This window comes from Oncorhynchus clarkii, chromosome 19 (genome assembly GCF_045791955.1).
Source record: "Oncorhynchus clarkii lewisi isolate Uvic-CL-2024 chromosome 19, UVic_Ocla_1.0, whole genome shotgun sequence".
Classification (NCBI taxonomy): domain Eukaryota; kingdom Metazoa; phylum Chordata; class Actinopteri; order Salmoniformes; family Salmonidae; genus Oncorhynchus; species Oncorhynchus clarkii.
Genome location: NC_092165.1, coordinates 59,078,097 through 59,090,596, shown reverse-complemented (window position 1 = coordinate 59,090,596; position 12,500 = coordinate 59,078,097). Strand labels below are relative to the sequence as shown.

Here is a 12,500-nt window from a genome sequence, read left to right as displayed (position 1 = left end):
TCTGTCTCACTGTCTCTCTGTCTCTCTCTCTCGCTGTGTCTCTCTCCCTCTCTCTCTCTGTGTCTCTCTGTGTCTTTCTGTCTCTCTCTCCCTCTGTCTCTCTCTCTCTGTGTCTCTGTCTCTATCTATCCCTCTGTCTGTGTCTCTCTGTCTCTATCTCTCTCTCTGTAGTGTGACCAAGAGTGGTGTATGGTTTTAAGGGGGGACTGGAACTGTACAGTAGATTTTACTGTTGATCGCACCGCTGAAGAACCTCATCTGCGGTCAGCTACTTGTCTGTCTGGTCTTCTAACTGAGTTTGAGCTTTCTGATGTGTGGAGAGTAAGGAATGCAGAAGTTAGGCAGTACACATGGTTAAAGGTTAATGAAGGTCGTGGCAGTGCAGCAAGGTTAGACAGGTTGTAGTAGGGTTGGAAGGTTAGATAGGTTAGATGTATCTGATCACTACTGTAGTAGGGTTGGAAGGTTAGACAGGTTGTAGTAGGGTTGGAAGGTTAGACAGGTTGTAGTAGGGTTGGAAGGTTAGACAGGTTGTAGTAGGGTTGGAAGGTTAGACAGGTTGTAGTAGGGTTGGAAGGTTAGACAGGTTGTAGTAGGGTTGGAAGGTTAGATAGGTTAGATGTTTCTGATCACTACTGTAGTAGGGTTGGAAGGTTAGACAGGTTGTATGTTTCTGATCACTACTGTAATAGGGTTGGAAGGTTAGATATGTTGTATGTATCTGATCACTACTGTTGTAGGGTTGGAAGGTTAGACAGGTTGTATGTTTCTGATCACTACTATAGTAGGGTTGGAAGGTTAGACAGGTTGTATGTATCTGATCACTACTGTAGTAGGGTTGGAAGGTTAGACAGGTTGTAGTAGGGTTGGAAGGTTAGACAGGTTAGATGTATCTGATCACTACTGTAGTAGGGTTGGAAGGTTAGACAGGTTGTAGTAGGGTTGGAAAGTTAGACAGGTTGTAGTAGGGTTGGAAGGTTAGACAGGTTGTAGTAGGGTTGGAAGGTTAGACAGGTTGTAGTAGGGTTGGAAGGTTAGACAGGTTGTATGTATCTGATCACTACTGTAGTAGGGTTGGAAGGTTAGACAGGTTAGATGTATCTGATCACTACTGTAATAGGGTTGGAAGGTTAGACAGGTTAGATGTATCTGATCACTACTGTAATAGGGTTGGAAGGTTAGATATGTTGTTTGTATCTGATCACTACTGTAGTAGGGTTGGAAGGTTAGACAGGTTGTAGTAGGGTTGGAAGGTTAGACAGGTTAGATGTATCTGATCACTACTGTAGTAGGGTTGGAAGGTTAGACAGGTTGTATGTATCTGATCACTACTGTAGTAGGGTTGGAAGGTTAGACAGGTTGTAGTAGGGTTGGAAGGTTAGACAGGTTAGATGTATCTGATCACTACTGTAGTAGGGTTGGAAGGTTAGACAGGTTGTAGTAGGGTTGGAAGGTTAGACAGGTTGTAGTAGGGTTGGAAGGTTAGACAGGTTGTAGTAGGGTTGGAAGGTTAGACAGGTTGTAGTAGGGTTGGAAGGTTAGACAGGTTGTATGTATCTGATCACTACTGTAGTAGGGTTGGAAGGTTAGACAGGTTAGATGTATCTGATCACTACTGTAATAGGGTTGGAAGGTTAGACAGGTTAGATGTATCTGATCACTACTGTAATAGGGTTGGAAGGTTAGATATGTTGTTTGTATCTGATCACTACTGTAATAGGGTTGGAAGGTTAGATATGTTGTTTGTATCTGATCACTACTGTTGTAGGGTTGGAAGGTTAGACAGGTTGTATGTTTCTGATCACTACTGTAGTAGGGTTGGAAGGTTAGACAGGTTGTATGTTTCTGATCACTACTGTAGTAGGGTTGGAAGGTTAGAAAGGTTAGATGTATCTGATCACTACTATAGTAGGGTTGGAAGGTTAGACAGGTTGTATGTATCTGATCACTACTATAGTAGGGTTGGAAGGTTAGACAGGTTGTATGTTTCTGATCACTACTGTAGTAGGGTTGGAAGGTTAGACAGGTTGTATGTATCTGAGCTCTACTGTAGTAGGGTTGGAAGGTTAGACAGGTTGTAGTAGGGTTGGAAGGTTAGATAGGTTGTAGTAGGGTTGGAAGGTTAGATAGGTTGTAGTAGGGTTGGAAGGTTAGATAGGTTGTAGTAGGGTTGGAAGGTTAGATAGGTTGTAGTAGGGTTGGAAGGTTAGATAGGTTGTAGTAGGGTTGGAAGGTTAGATAGGTTGTATGTATCTGATCACTACTGTAGTAGGGTTGGAAGGTTAGACAGGTTGTATGTATCTGATCACTACTGTAGTAGGGTTGGAAGGTTAGATAGGTTGTAGTAGGGTTGGAAGGTTAGATAGGTTGTAGTAGGGTTGGAAGGTTAGATAGGTTGTAGTAGGGTTGGAAGGTTAGATAGGTTGTAGTAGGGTTGGAAGGTTAGACAGGTTAGATGTATCTGATCACTACTGTAGTAGGGTTGGAAGGTTAGACAGGTTGTATGTTTCTGATCACTACTATAGTAGGGTTGGAAGGTTAGACAGGTTGTATGTTTCTGATCACTACTATAGTAGGGTTGGAAGGTTAGACAGGTTAGATGTATCTGATCACTACTGTAGTAGGGTTGGAAGGTTAGACAGGTTAGATGTATCTGATCACTACTGTAGTAGGGTTGGAAGGTTAGACAGGTTGTATGTATCTGATCACTACTGTAGTAGGGTTGGAAGGTTAGACAGGTTAGATGTATCTGATCACTACTGTAGTAGGGTTGGAAGGTTAGACAGGTTAGATGTATCTGATCACTACTGTAGTAGGGTTGGAAGGTTAGATATGTTGTTTGTATCTGATCACTACTGTTGTAGGGTTGGAAGGTTAGACAGGTTGTATGTTTCTGATCACTACTGTAGTAGGGTTGGAAGGTTAGACAGGTTGTATGTTTCTGATCACTACTGTAGTAGGGTTGGAAGGTTAGACAGGTTGTATGTTTCTGATCACTACTATAGTAGGGTTGGAAGGTTAGACAGGTTGTATGTATCTGATCACTACTATAGTAGGGTTGGAAGGTTAGACAGGTTGTATGTTTCTGATCACTACTATAGTAGGGTTGGAAGGTTAGACAGGTTGTATGTATCTGATCACTACTGTAGTAGGGTTGGAAGGTTAGACAGGTTGTATGTATCTGATCACTACTGTAGTAGGGTTGGAAAAAGGGAATTTTGAGTCCTTGAGAAAATGGTGGGAGGTTCTTGAGACAATGGTGGGAGGTTCTTAAGACAATGGTGGGAGGTTCTTGAGACAATGGTGGGAGGTTCTTGAGACAATGGTGGGAGGTTCTTGAGACAATGGTGGGAGGTTCTTGAGACAATGGTGGGAGGTTCTTGAGACAATGGTGGGAGGTTCTTGAGAGAATGGTGGGAGGTTCTTGAGACAATGGTGGGAGGTTCTTGAGACAATGGTGGGAGGTTCTTGAGACAATGGTGGGAGGTTCTTGAGACAATGGTGGGAGGTTGAGAAGGCCCAAATACATGTGTCTTGTCAACAGTATACTGCTCTGTCTCGTATTGAAGTTAAAGAGACTATCAGGGCCCTTGAACAGGACATCAAATCTATTGAATTGAAGTTGCTCACTCAGAACGACAGGACAAGAGACATGAACTGAGGATGTTTCTACATGAAAGAGTGAAGGGTGCCTTGATTAGGTCTCATGTTGTTACCCTCGAGGATATGGATGCTCCTAGAACCACTAGGGCAGTCGCCATTACAACACAAACAGACAGTCTGCCTTCGTCTGCCTTGATGGGAAGGTGACCACGGATGACAGTGAAATGCGCCAACATGCCGTGGTTTTCTACTCTGCCCTCTATATGGAGGAGGATTGTGACTCTCTGTGTACTGAACAGTTGTTACAAGGTCTTCCTCAATTGGGCCCTGAGCAGAGAGCTGCTTTTGGACTCTGACATTACTCTGAAGGAGCCACATTACTCCACAGCAGTTATGCAGCTCTCAACAGGCCCCTGGCATCGATGGTTTACCATCTGAGTTCTAGAAGTACTTTTGGGGGTCTATTGGGGAGGATTTTTATGAAGTGGTGTGTGAATCTTTTCATGAGAGTTGTCTTCCTGTATCCTGTTAACATGCTGTGCTTTCATTGTTGCTAGAAAAGGGGGATTTGGCTTCTATAAATCAAATCAAATCAAATCAAATTTTATTTGTCACATACACATGGTTAGCAGATGTTAATGCGAGTGTAGCGAAATGCTTGTGCTTCTAGTTCCGACAATGCAGTAATAACAAGTAATCTAACTAACAATTCCAAAACTACTGTCTTGTACACAGTGTAAGGGGATAAAGAATATGTACATAAGGATATATGAATGAGTGATGGTACAGAGCAGCATAGGCAAGATACAGTAGATGGTATCGGGTACAGTATGTACAAATGAGATGAGTATGTAAACAAAGTGGCATAGTATAGTATAAAGTGGCTAGTGATACATGTATTACATAAGGATACCGTCGATGATATAGAGTACAGTATATACGTATGCGTATGAGATGAATAATGTAGGGTAAGTAACATTTATATAAGGTAGCATTGTTTAAAGTGGCTAGTGATATATTTACATCATTTCCCATCAATTCCCATTATTAAAGTGGCTGGAGTTGAGTCAGTGTCAGTGTGTTGGCAGCAGCCACTCAGTGTTAGTGGTGGCTGTTTAACAGTCTGATGGCCTTGAGATAGAAGCTGTTTTTCAGTCTCTCGGTCCCAGCTTTGATGCACCTGTACTGACCTCGCCTTCTGGATGATAGCGGGGTGAACAGGCAGTGGCTCGGGTGGTTGATGTCCTTGATGATCTTTATGGCCTTCCTGTGACATCGGGTGGTGTAGGTGTCCTGGAGGGCAGGTAGTTTGCCCCCGGTGATGCGTTGTGCAGACCTCACTACCCTCTGGAGAGCCTTACGGTTGAGGGCGGTGCAGTTGCCATACCAGGCGGTGATACAGCCCGCCAGGATGCTCTCGATTGTGCATCTGTAGAAGTTTGTGAGTGCTTTTGGTGACAAGCCGAATTTCTTCAGCCTCCTGAGGTTGAAGAGGCGCTGCTGCGCCTTCTTCACGATGCTGTCTGTGTGAGTGGACCAATTCAGTTTGTCTGTGATGTGTATGCCGAGGAACTTAAAACTTGCTACCCTCTCCACTACTGTTCCATCGATGTGGATAGGGGGGTGTTCCCTCTGCTGTTTCCTGAAGTCCACAATCATCTCCTTAGTTTTGTTGACGTTGAGTGTGAGGTTGTTTTCCTGACACCACACTCCGAGGGCCCTCACCTCCTCCCTGTAGGCCGTCTCATCGTTGTTGGTAATCAAGCCTACCACTGTTGTGTCGTCCGCAAACTTGATGATTGAGTTGGAGGCGTGCGTGGCCACGCAGTCGTGGGTGAACAGGGAGTACAGGAGAGGGCTCAGAACGCAACCTTGTGGGGCCCCAGTGTTGAGGATCAGCGGGGAGGAGATGTTGTTGCCTACCCTCACCACCTGGGGGCGGCCCGTCAGGAAGTCCAGTACCCAGTTGCACAGGGCGGGGTCGAGACCCAGGGTCTCGAGCTTGATGACGAGCTTGGAGGGTACTATGGTGTTGAATGCCGAGCTGTAGTCGATGAACAGCATTCTCACATAGGTATTCCTCTTGTCCAGATGGGTTAGGGCAGTGTGCAGTGTGGTTGAGATTGCATCGTCTGTGGACCTATTTGGGCGGTAAGCAAATTGGAGTGGGTCTAGGGTGTCAGGTAGGGTGGAGGTGATATGGTCCTTGACTAGTCTCTCAAAGCACTTCATGATGACGGATGTGAGTGCTACGGGGCGGTAGTCATTTAGCTCAGTTACCTTAGCTTTCTTGGGAACAGGAACAATGGTGGCCCTCTTGAAGCATGTGGGAACAGCAGACTGGTATAGGGATTGATTGAATATGTCCGTAAACACACCGGCCAGCTGGTCTGCGCATGCTCTGAGGGCGCGGCTGGGGATGCCATCTGGGCCTGCAGCCTTGCGAGGGTTAACACGTTTAAATGTCTTACTCACCTCGGCTGCAGTGAAGGAGAGACCGCATGTTTTCGTTGCAGGCCGTGTCAGTGGCACTGTATTGTCCTCAAAGCGGGCAAAAAAGTTATTTAGTCTGCCTGGGAGCAAGACATCCTGGTCCGTGACTGGGTTGGGTTTCTTCCTGTAGTCCGTGATTGACTGTAGACCCTGCCACATGCCTCTTGTGTCTGAGCCGTTGAATTGAGATTCTACTTTGTCTCTGTACTGGCGCTTAGCTTGTTTGATAGCCTTGCGGAGGGAATAGCTGCACTGTTTGTATTCGGTCATGTTACCAGACACCTTGCCCTGATTAAAAGCAGTGGTTCGCGCTTTCAGTTTCACACGAATGCTGCCATCAATCCACGGTTTCTGGTTAGGGAATGTTTTAATCGTTGCTATGGGAACGACATCTTCAACGCACGTTCTAATGAACTCGCACACCGAATCAGCGTATTCGTCAATGTTGTTATCTGACGCAATACGAAACATCTCCCAGTCCACGTGATGGAAGCAGTCTTGGAGTGTGGAGTCAGCTTGGTCGGACCAGCGTTGGACAGACCTCAGCGTGGGAGCCTCTTGTTTTAGTTTCTGTCTGTAGGCAGGGATCAACAAAATGGAGTCGTGGTCAGCTTTTCCGAAAGGGGGGCGGGGCAGGGCCTTATATGCGTCGCAGAAGTTAGAGTAACAATGGTCCAAGGTCTTTCCTCCCCTGGTTGCGCAATCGATATGCTGATAAAATTTGGGGAGTCTTGTTTTCAGATTAGCCTTGTTAAAATCCCCAGCTACAATGAATGCAGCCTCCGGATAAATTGTTTCAGAGAGTTAAATAAAGTTCGTTCAGAGCCATCGATGTGTCTGCTTGGGGGGGGATATATACGGCTGTGATTATAATCGAAGAGAATTCTCTTGGTAGATAATGCGGTCTACATTTGATTGTGAGGAATTCTAAATCAGGTGAACAGAAGGATTTGAGTTCCTGTATGTTTCTTTCATCGCACCATGTCACGTTAGTCATAAGGCATACGCCCCCGCCCCTCTTTTTACCAGAAAGATGTTTTTTCCTGTCTGCGCGATGCGTGGAGAAACCTGTTGGCTGCACCGCTTCGGATTGCGTCTCTCCAGTAAGCCACGTTTCCGTGAAGCAAAGAACGTTACAGTCTCTGATGTCCCTCTGGAATGCTACCCTTGCTCGGATTTCATCAACCTTGTTGTCAAGAGACTGGACATTGGCAAGAAGAATGCTAGGGAGTGGTGCGCGCTGTGCCCGTCTCCGGAGTCTGACCAGAAGACCGCCTCGTTTCCCTCTCTTTCGGAGTCGTTTTTTTGGGTCGCTGCATAGGACCCACTCCGTTGTCCTGTTTGTAAGGCAGAACACAGGATCCGCGTCGCGAAAAACATATTCTTGGTCGTACTGATGGTGAGTTGATGCTGATCTTATATTCAGTAGTTCTTCTCGACTGTATGTAATGAAACCTAAGATGACCTGGGGTACTAATGTAAGAAATAACACGTAAAAAAACAAAAAACTGCATAGTTTCCTAGGAACGCGAAGCGAGGCGGCCATCTCTGTCGGCGCCGGAAGTGTTCTATAAAGGGGGATTTGGCTCCTATAAAGGGGGATTTGGCTCCTATAAAGGGGGATTTGGCTCCTATAAAGGGGGATTTGGCTACTATAAAGGGGGATTTAGCTCCTATAAAGGGGGATTTGGCTCCTATAAAAAATTGGCGACCCGTTGCGTTTTGCAGAACATACAATTGTATCTAAATGTCTCTCAAACAGGTTGAAAGAGTATCTGGGTTGTTGGTCCATAAGGACCAATCTTACTGTGTACCTGACCGCTCTGTAGTTAATAACTTGTTTCTAATAAGAAATGTTTTAGACAGTTGTAAACTGTCTGATGTGAATATGGGTTTACTTTCGTTGGATCAGGAGAAGACTTTTGATCGTGTGGACCACCAGTACTTGTTTAAAACAATGAAAGCCTTTGGGTTTGGGGATGTTTTCATGTCTTGGATGAGTTTACTGTATGCTGGGACATTGTGTATGGTGAATGTGGGGGGTGGTTTGAGTTGCCCCATCCCTGTCCAAAGGGGCATCAGGCAGGGATGCCCAATTTCAAGGCAGTTATATAGTCTGGCGATTGAACCAATGCTTTGTTTTTTAAGAGCGAGGCGTACTGGTTTCTCTGTGCTAGGTGTAATGAAGGGTCCCACGATAGCACTGTCTGCGTATGCAGATGACGTGATAGTTTTTATTACAGGGGGTGAGGATGTTAAGGTTCTCTCAAACACTCTAAAGGTGTATGATTGGGTCTCCTCAGCTAGAGTCAATTGGGAAAAGAGTGAATCAATGTGGGCAGGTCGACTTCAGATAGGGTCCGCTCCACGGTTACCAGAGGGGCTTCAGTGGGGCAGAGATGGAATGAAGACTTTGGGTTTTTTTCTAGGCTCCGATGTATTTCAGAAAAATAACTGGGAGGGTGTAGTGGAGAAAGTGTGTGCCTGTCAAGGTGGAAATGGGTGCTACCCCAGCTGTCTTATAGGGGAAGGGTACTGGTAGCCAATAATCTTGCTGCCTCTACCCTGTGGCACAGACTAATGATTTTACAGCCAGTCTGATACACGAGCTTCAGAGGACCCTTGTCAATTTCTTCTGGTCTGGACAACACTGGATTAAAGCTGCAGCCCTGTACCTGCCGCTGCACGAGGGTGGGCAAGGCCTGGTGGACATTTCTACCAGGATCAAGGCTTTCCGGCTTCAAGCCGCCCAGAGACTGTTGTACAGTGACGGTTTTAGATGACCTGATCACTGATTGGTTCTCAGCTCTGGGTGAGGTTTTCTCTTCCCAACTGTTTATATTTGGGCTAAAGTACAGGTTTAGTCGAAGGGGTGTAGTTACTTTGCCTAATTTTGTGTCAGGGGCAGCCAAATTAGCGATATGGAAGACCTGAAAGAACAGTATTCGGGGACAGGGGTCTGTGGATGTGGTGGGAATGCTGGAGGGAATGTTGGCAGCGAGACTAAGGGTTGAGTTTGCCTATTACAAACTTGTCAACAATATTGATCTGTTGATGAGTATATGGGGTATTCAGAGGCTGTTGTGTTAAGTTACTGTGGAGGAGGAATTGGAGTTGTGTTTTTAATTGATGTGTAACTATGGTTTTGTATGAGTGTTTATAGTGTTGTGGGTTCCCAGACCCAATAAAGATGATTTTAAAGATGATTTTAAAACTCAAAACTCTTTCTCTCTCTCTCTTTCTGTATCTCTCTCTCTTTCTGTATATCTCTCTCTCTGTCTGTATCTCTCTCTCTTTCTGTATCTCTCTCTCTTTCCGTATCTCTCTCTCTCTGTCTGTATCTCTCTCTCTCTGTCAGTGTTGATGAAGACTCTAGATCATCCTCACATTGTACGTCTGATCGGGGTCATTGAGGTGGACCCTGTGTGGATCGTCATGGAGCTGTACGAGCACGGAGAGGTGAGGGTTCCCGAGACCAGTTCAGGGCATGAGGGGTCAGAGGTTTTTTGTGATGTCACCAGTCTGCCTCATAAATATGAAGTCACTCACTGGCTCAGAATGCATCACATCAAGGAGTAGAGCAGGATGATGTATAGAGAGAATCCACATCTCTTTCTCTCTCTCTGTGTCTGTCTGTCTATGTGTCTGTGTGTCTGTGTGTGTGTGTGTGTAGTTGGGCACCTACCTTGTGGAGCAGCAGAGGTCTCTGACCAGTGTGACTCTGGTCCTGTATAGTCTACAGATCTGTAAAGCCCTGGCTTACCTGGAGGGGCTGAACATGGTACACAGGTAACAAACGCGCTCCATTCACGTCCCTGCTTTCCTGAACGTCGTGTTGTTTAGAGGAAGTAGTTTATTAAAGGGGCAATCACCATTTTAAAACGAATAACTTCTAAATGCCTCACGATCTTAGTTCAACGGCTCCATTAGAACCCAACGTAGCAGCTGTTTTTATTCTGCTCGTGAACAAATATAGTTTTCAACCCCTCAGCTGTTTACCAAAACACTGGCAGGGTGACTGCTTTGTTGTTGTTTGAACTGCAGATTTCTCCTTTTTAACCCAGAGAGGAAGTGAACGCTGTTTCATCAACCCCATAGCATCATATCACTTCTGCAGTCAGCCCTCAAAGTCTGCTTCCTCATTGGCTGAATGATTCATTTCTGACTATGTTTCTCTGTTATTGGTTATTATTGGTTAATATGGTTTAATCCCGGCATTGGGATTGGTTAATATGGTTAATATGGTAATTGGTTAAAAGACCCAGTGTAATTTTCCTGTGTTTTATACATATTTCCACACTATGATGTTGGAATAATTCTGTGAAAATTGTGAAAATGTACTTTTAGTGTCAGAGCTGTTAGAAAAGACCTACCTGAAATGTCAGCCTGTTTTGGTGGGATGGAGTTTTGGCCCTGTGTGATGACATCACCAGATGGTAAATTAGTTAATAAACTAATAAGAAAGAGAGTTCCAAACCTCTCTGTTTGTTTTACTTGTAAACAAAGTAAATGTAAAGAAACACTATATAGCCTCAAACATGGTTAAAACTAACATTTTCAGATCATGGATGGTCAGTCCTTGCAGACGTAGTTCTGTCTATGAATTTGAGAGTGGTTACATTTCTCCAGCACATCATCCCTCAGCTTTTTTACCAAAACAGGAGTGGGGAGATATTTTGTTATTGTTTTCTACTGCTGATTGACCGCTTTAATTGTTACCCAGAAATGATAACGGCTGCATTGGATCTTTTGATAGTGTTTTAGTTTGTGATTGGTTAATATAGTTCAATTTCTCTATTGTGATTGGTTAATATAGTTCAATTTCTCTATTGTGATTAGTTAATATAGTTCAATTTCTCTATTGTGATTGGTCAATATAGTTCAATTTCTCGATCATGATTAGTTAATATAGTTCAATTTCTCTATTGTGATTGGTCAATATAGTTCAATTTCTCTATCGTGATTGGTTAATATAGTTCAATTTCTCTATCGTGATTGGTCAATATAGTTAAATTGTCTATAGTGATTGGTTAATATAGTTCAATTTCTCTATCGTGATTGGTTAATATAGTTCAATTTCTCTATCGTGATTGGTCAATATAGTTAAATTGTCTATAGTGATTGGTTAATATAGTTCAATTTCTCTATCGTGATTGGTTAATATAGTTCAATTTCTCTATCGTGAACGGTTAATATAGTTCCATTTCTCTATTGTGATTGGTTAGAGACATAGCTGTGAGGAACGTGTTGGTGGCGTCTGCAGACTGTGTCAAACTGGGAGACTTTGGGCTGTCCCGTTACGTAGAAGATGAAGACTACTACAAAGGTATTAACACGGTGCCTTCCGGAAGGATTCAGACCCTTTCACTTTATCCACATTTTGTTACGTTTTACAGCCTTATTCTGAAACGGATGAAATAAAACAATTCCTCATCAATCTACACACAATAATAAACCCATAATGACAGTTGTTTTTGGTTTGTTTGCCATTTTTATAAATACCTTATTTACATACCTTTTATAAATACCTTATTTACATAAGTATTCAGACCTTTTTGCTATTGAGACTCTAAATTGAGCTCAGGTGCATCCCGTTTCCATTGATCATCCCTGAGAATTTTCTACAACTTGATTGGAGTCCGCCTGTGGTAAATTCAATTGATTGGACATGATTTGTAAAGGCACACACCTGTCTATATAAGGTCCCACAATTGACGGTGCATGTCAGAGCAAAAGCCAAGCCATGAGGTCAAAGGAATTGTCTGTAGAGCTCAGAGACAGGATTGTGTCGAGGCAGAGATCTGGCGAAGGGTACCAAAACATTTCTGCTGCATTGAAGGTCCCCAAGAACACAGTGGCCTCCATCATTCTGAAATGGAAGAAGTTTGGAATCACCAAGACACTTCCTAGAGCATGCCGTTAGGCCAAACTGAGAAATCGGGGGAGAAGGACCGTGGTCAGGGAGGTGACCAAGAACCCGATGGTCACTCTGACAGAGCTCCAGAGTTCCTCTGTGGAGATGGGAGAACCTTCCAGAAGGACAACCATCTCCGCAGCACTCCACCAATCAGGCCTTTATGGTTGAATGGCCAGGCGGAAGTAAAAGGCACATGACTGCCCGCTTGGAGTTTGCCAAAAGGCACCTAAAGAACTCTCAGACCATGAGAAACAAGATTCTCTGGTCTGATGAAACCAAGATTGAACTCTTTGGCCTGAATGCCAAGCGTCTGGAGAAAACCATCACTACAGTGAAGCGTGGTGGCAGCATCATGCTGTAGCAATGTTTTTCATCGGGAGGGACTGAGAGACTAGTCAGGATCGAGGGAAAGATGAAAAGAGCAAAGTACAGAGATCCTTGATGAAAACCTGCTCCAGAGTGCTCAGGACCTCAGACTGGACGAAGG

At 44.3% G+C, this 12,500-nt stretch overlaps 1 protein-coding gene across 2 annotated transcripts in view; it reads left to right on the top strand.

Annotated features, from left to right (window-relative positions):
- LOC139375438 (protein tyrosine kinase 2 beta, a) overlaps positions 1-12,500 on the top strand; it is a 59,874-nt gene that overhangs the window by 35,386 nt on the left and 11,988 nt on the right. For both annotated transcript variants that reach the window (XM_071117222.1, XM_071117221.1), the window contains exons 17-19: positions 9,455-9,555; positions 9,770-9,885; positions 11,322-11,422. In XM_071117222.1, coding sequence (XP_070973323.1) covers positions 9,455-9,555; positions 9,770-9,885; positions 11,322-11,422 — 318 coding nt within the window. The remainder of the gene's footprint in view (positions 1-9,454; positions 9,556-9,769; positions 9,886-11,321; positions 11,423-12,500) is intronic.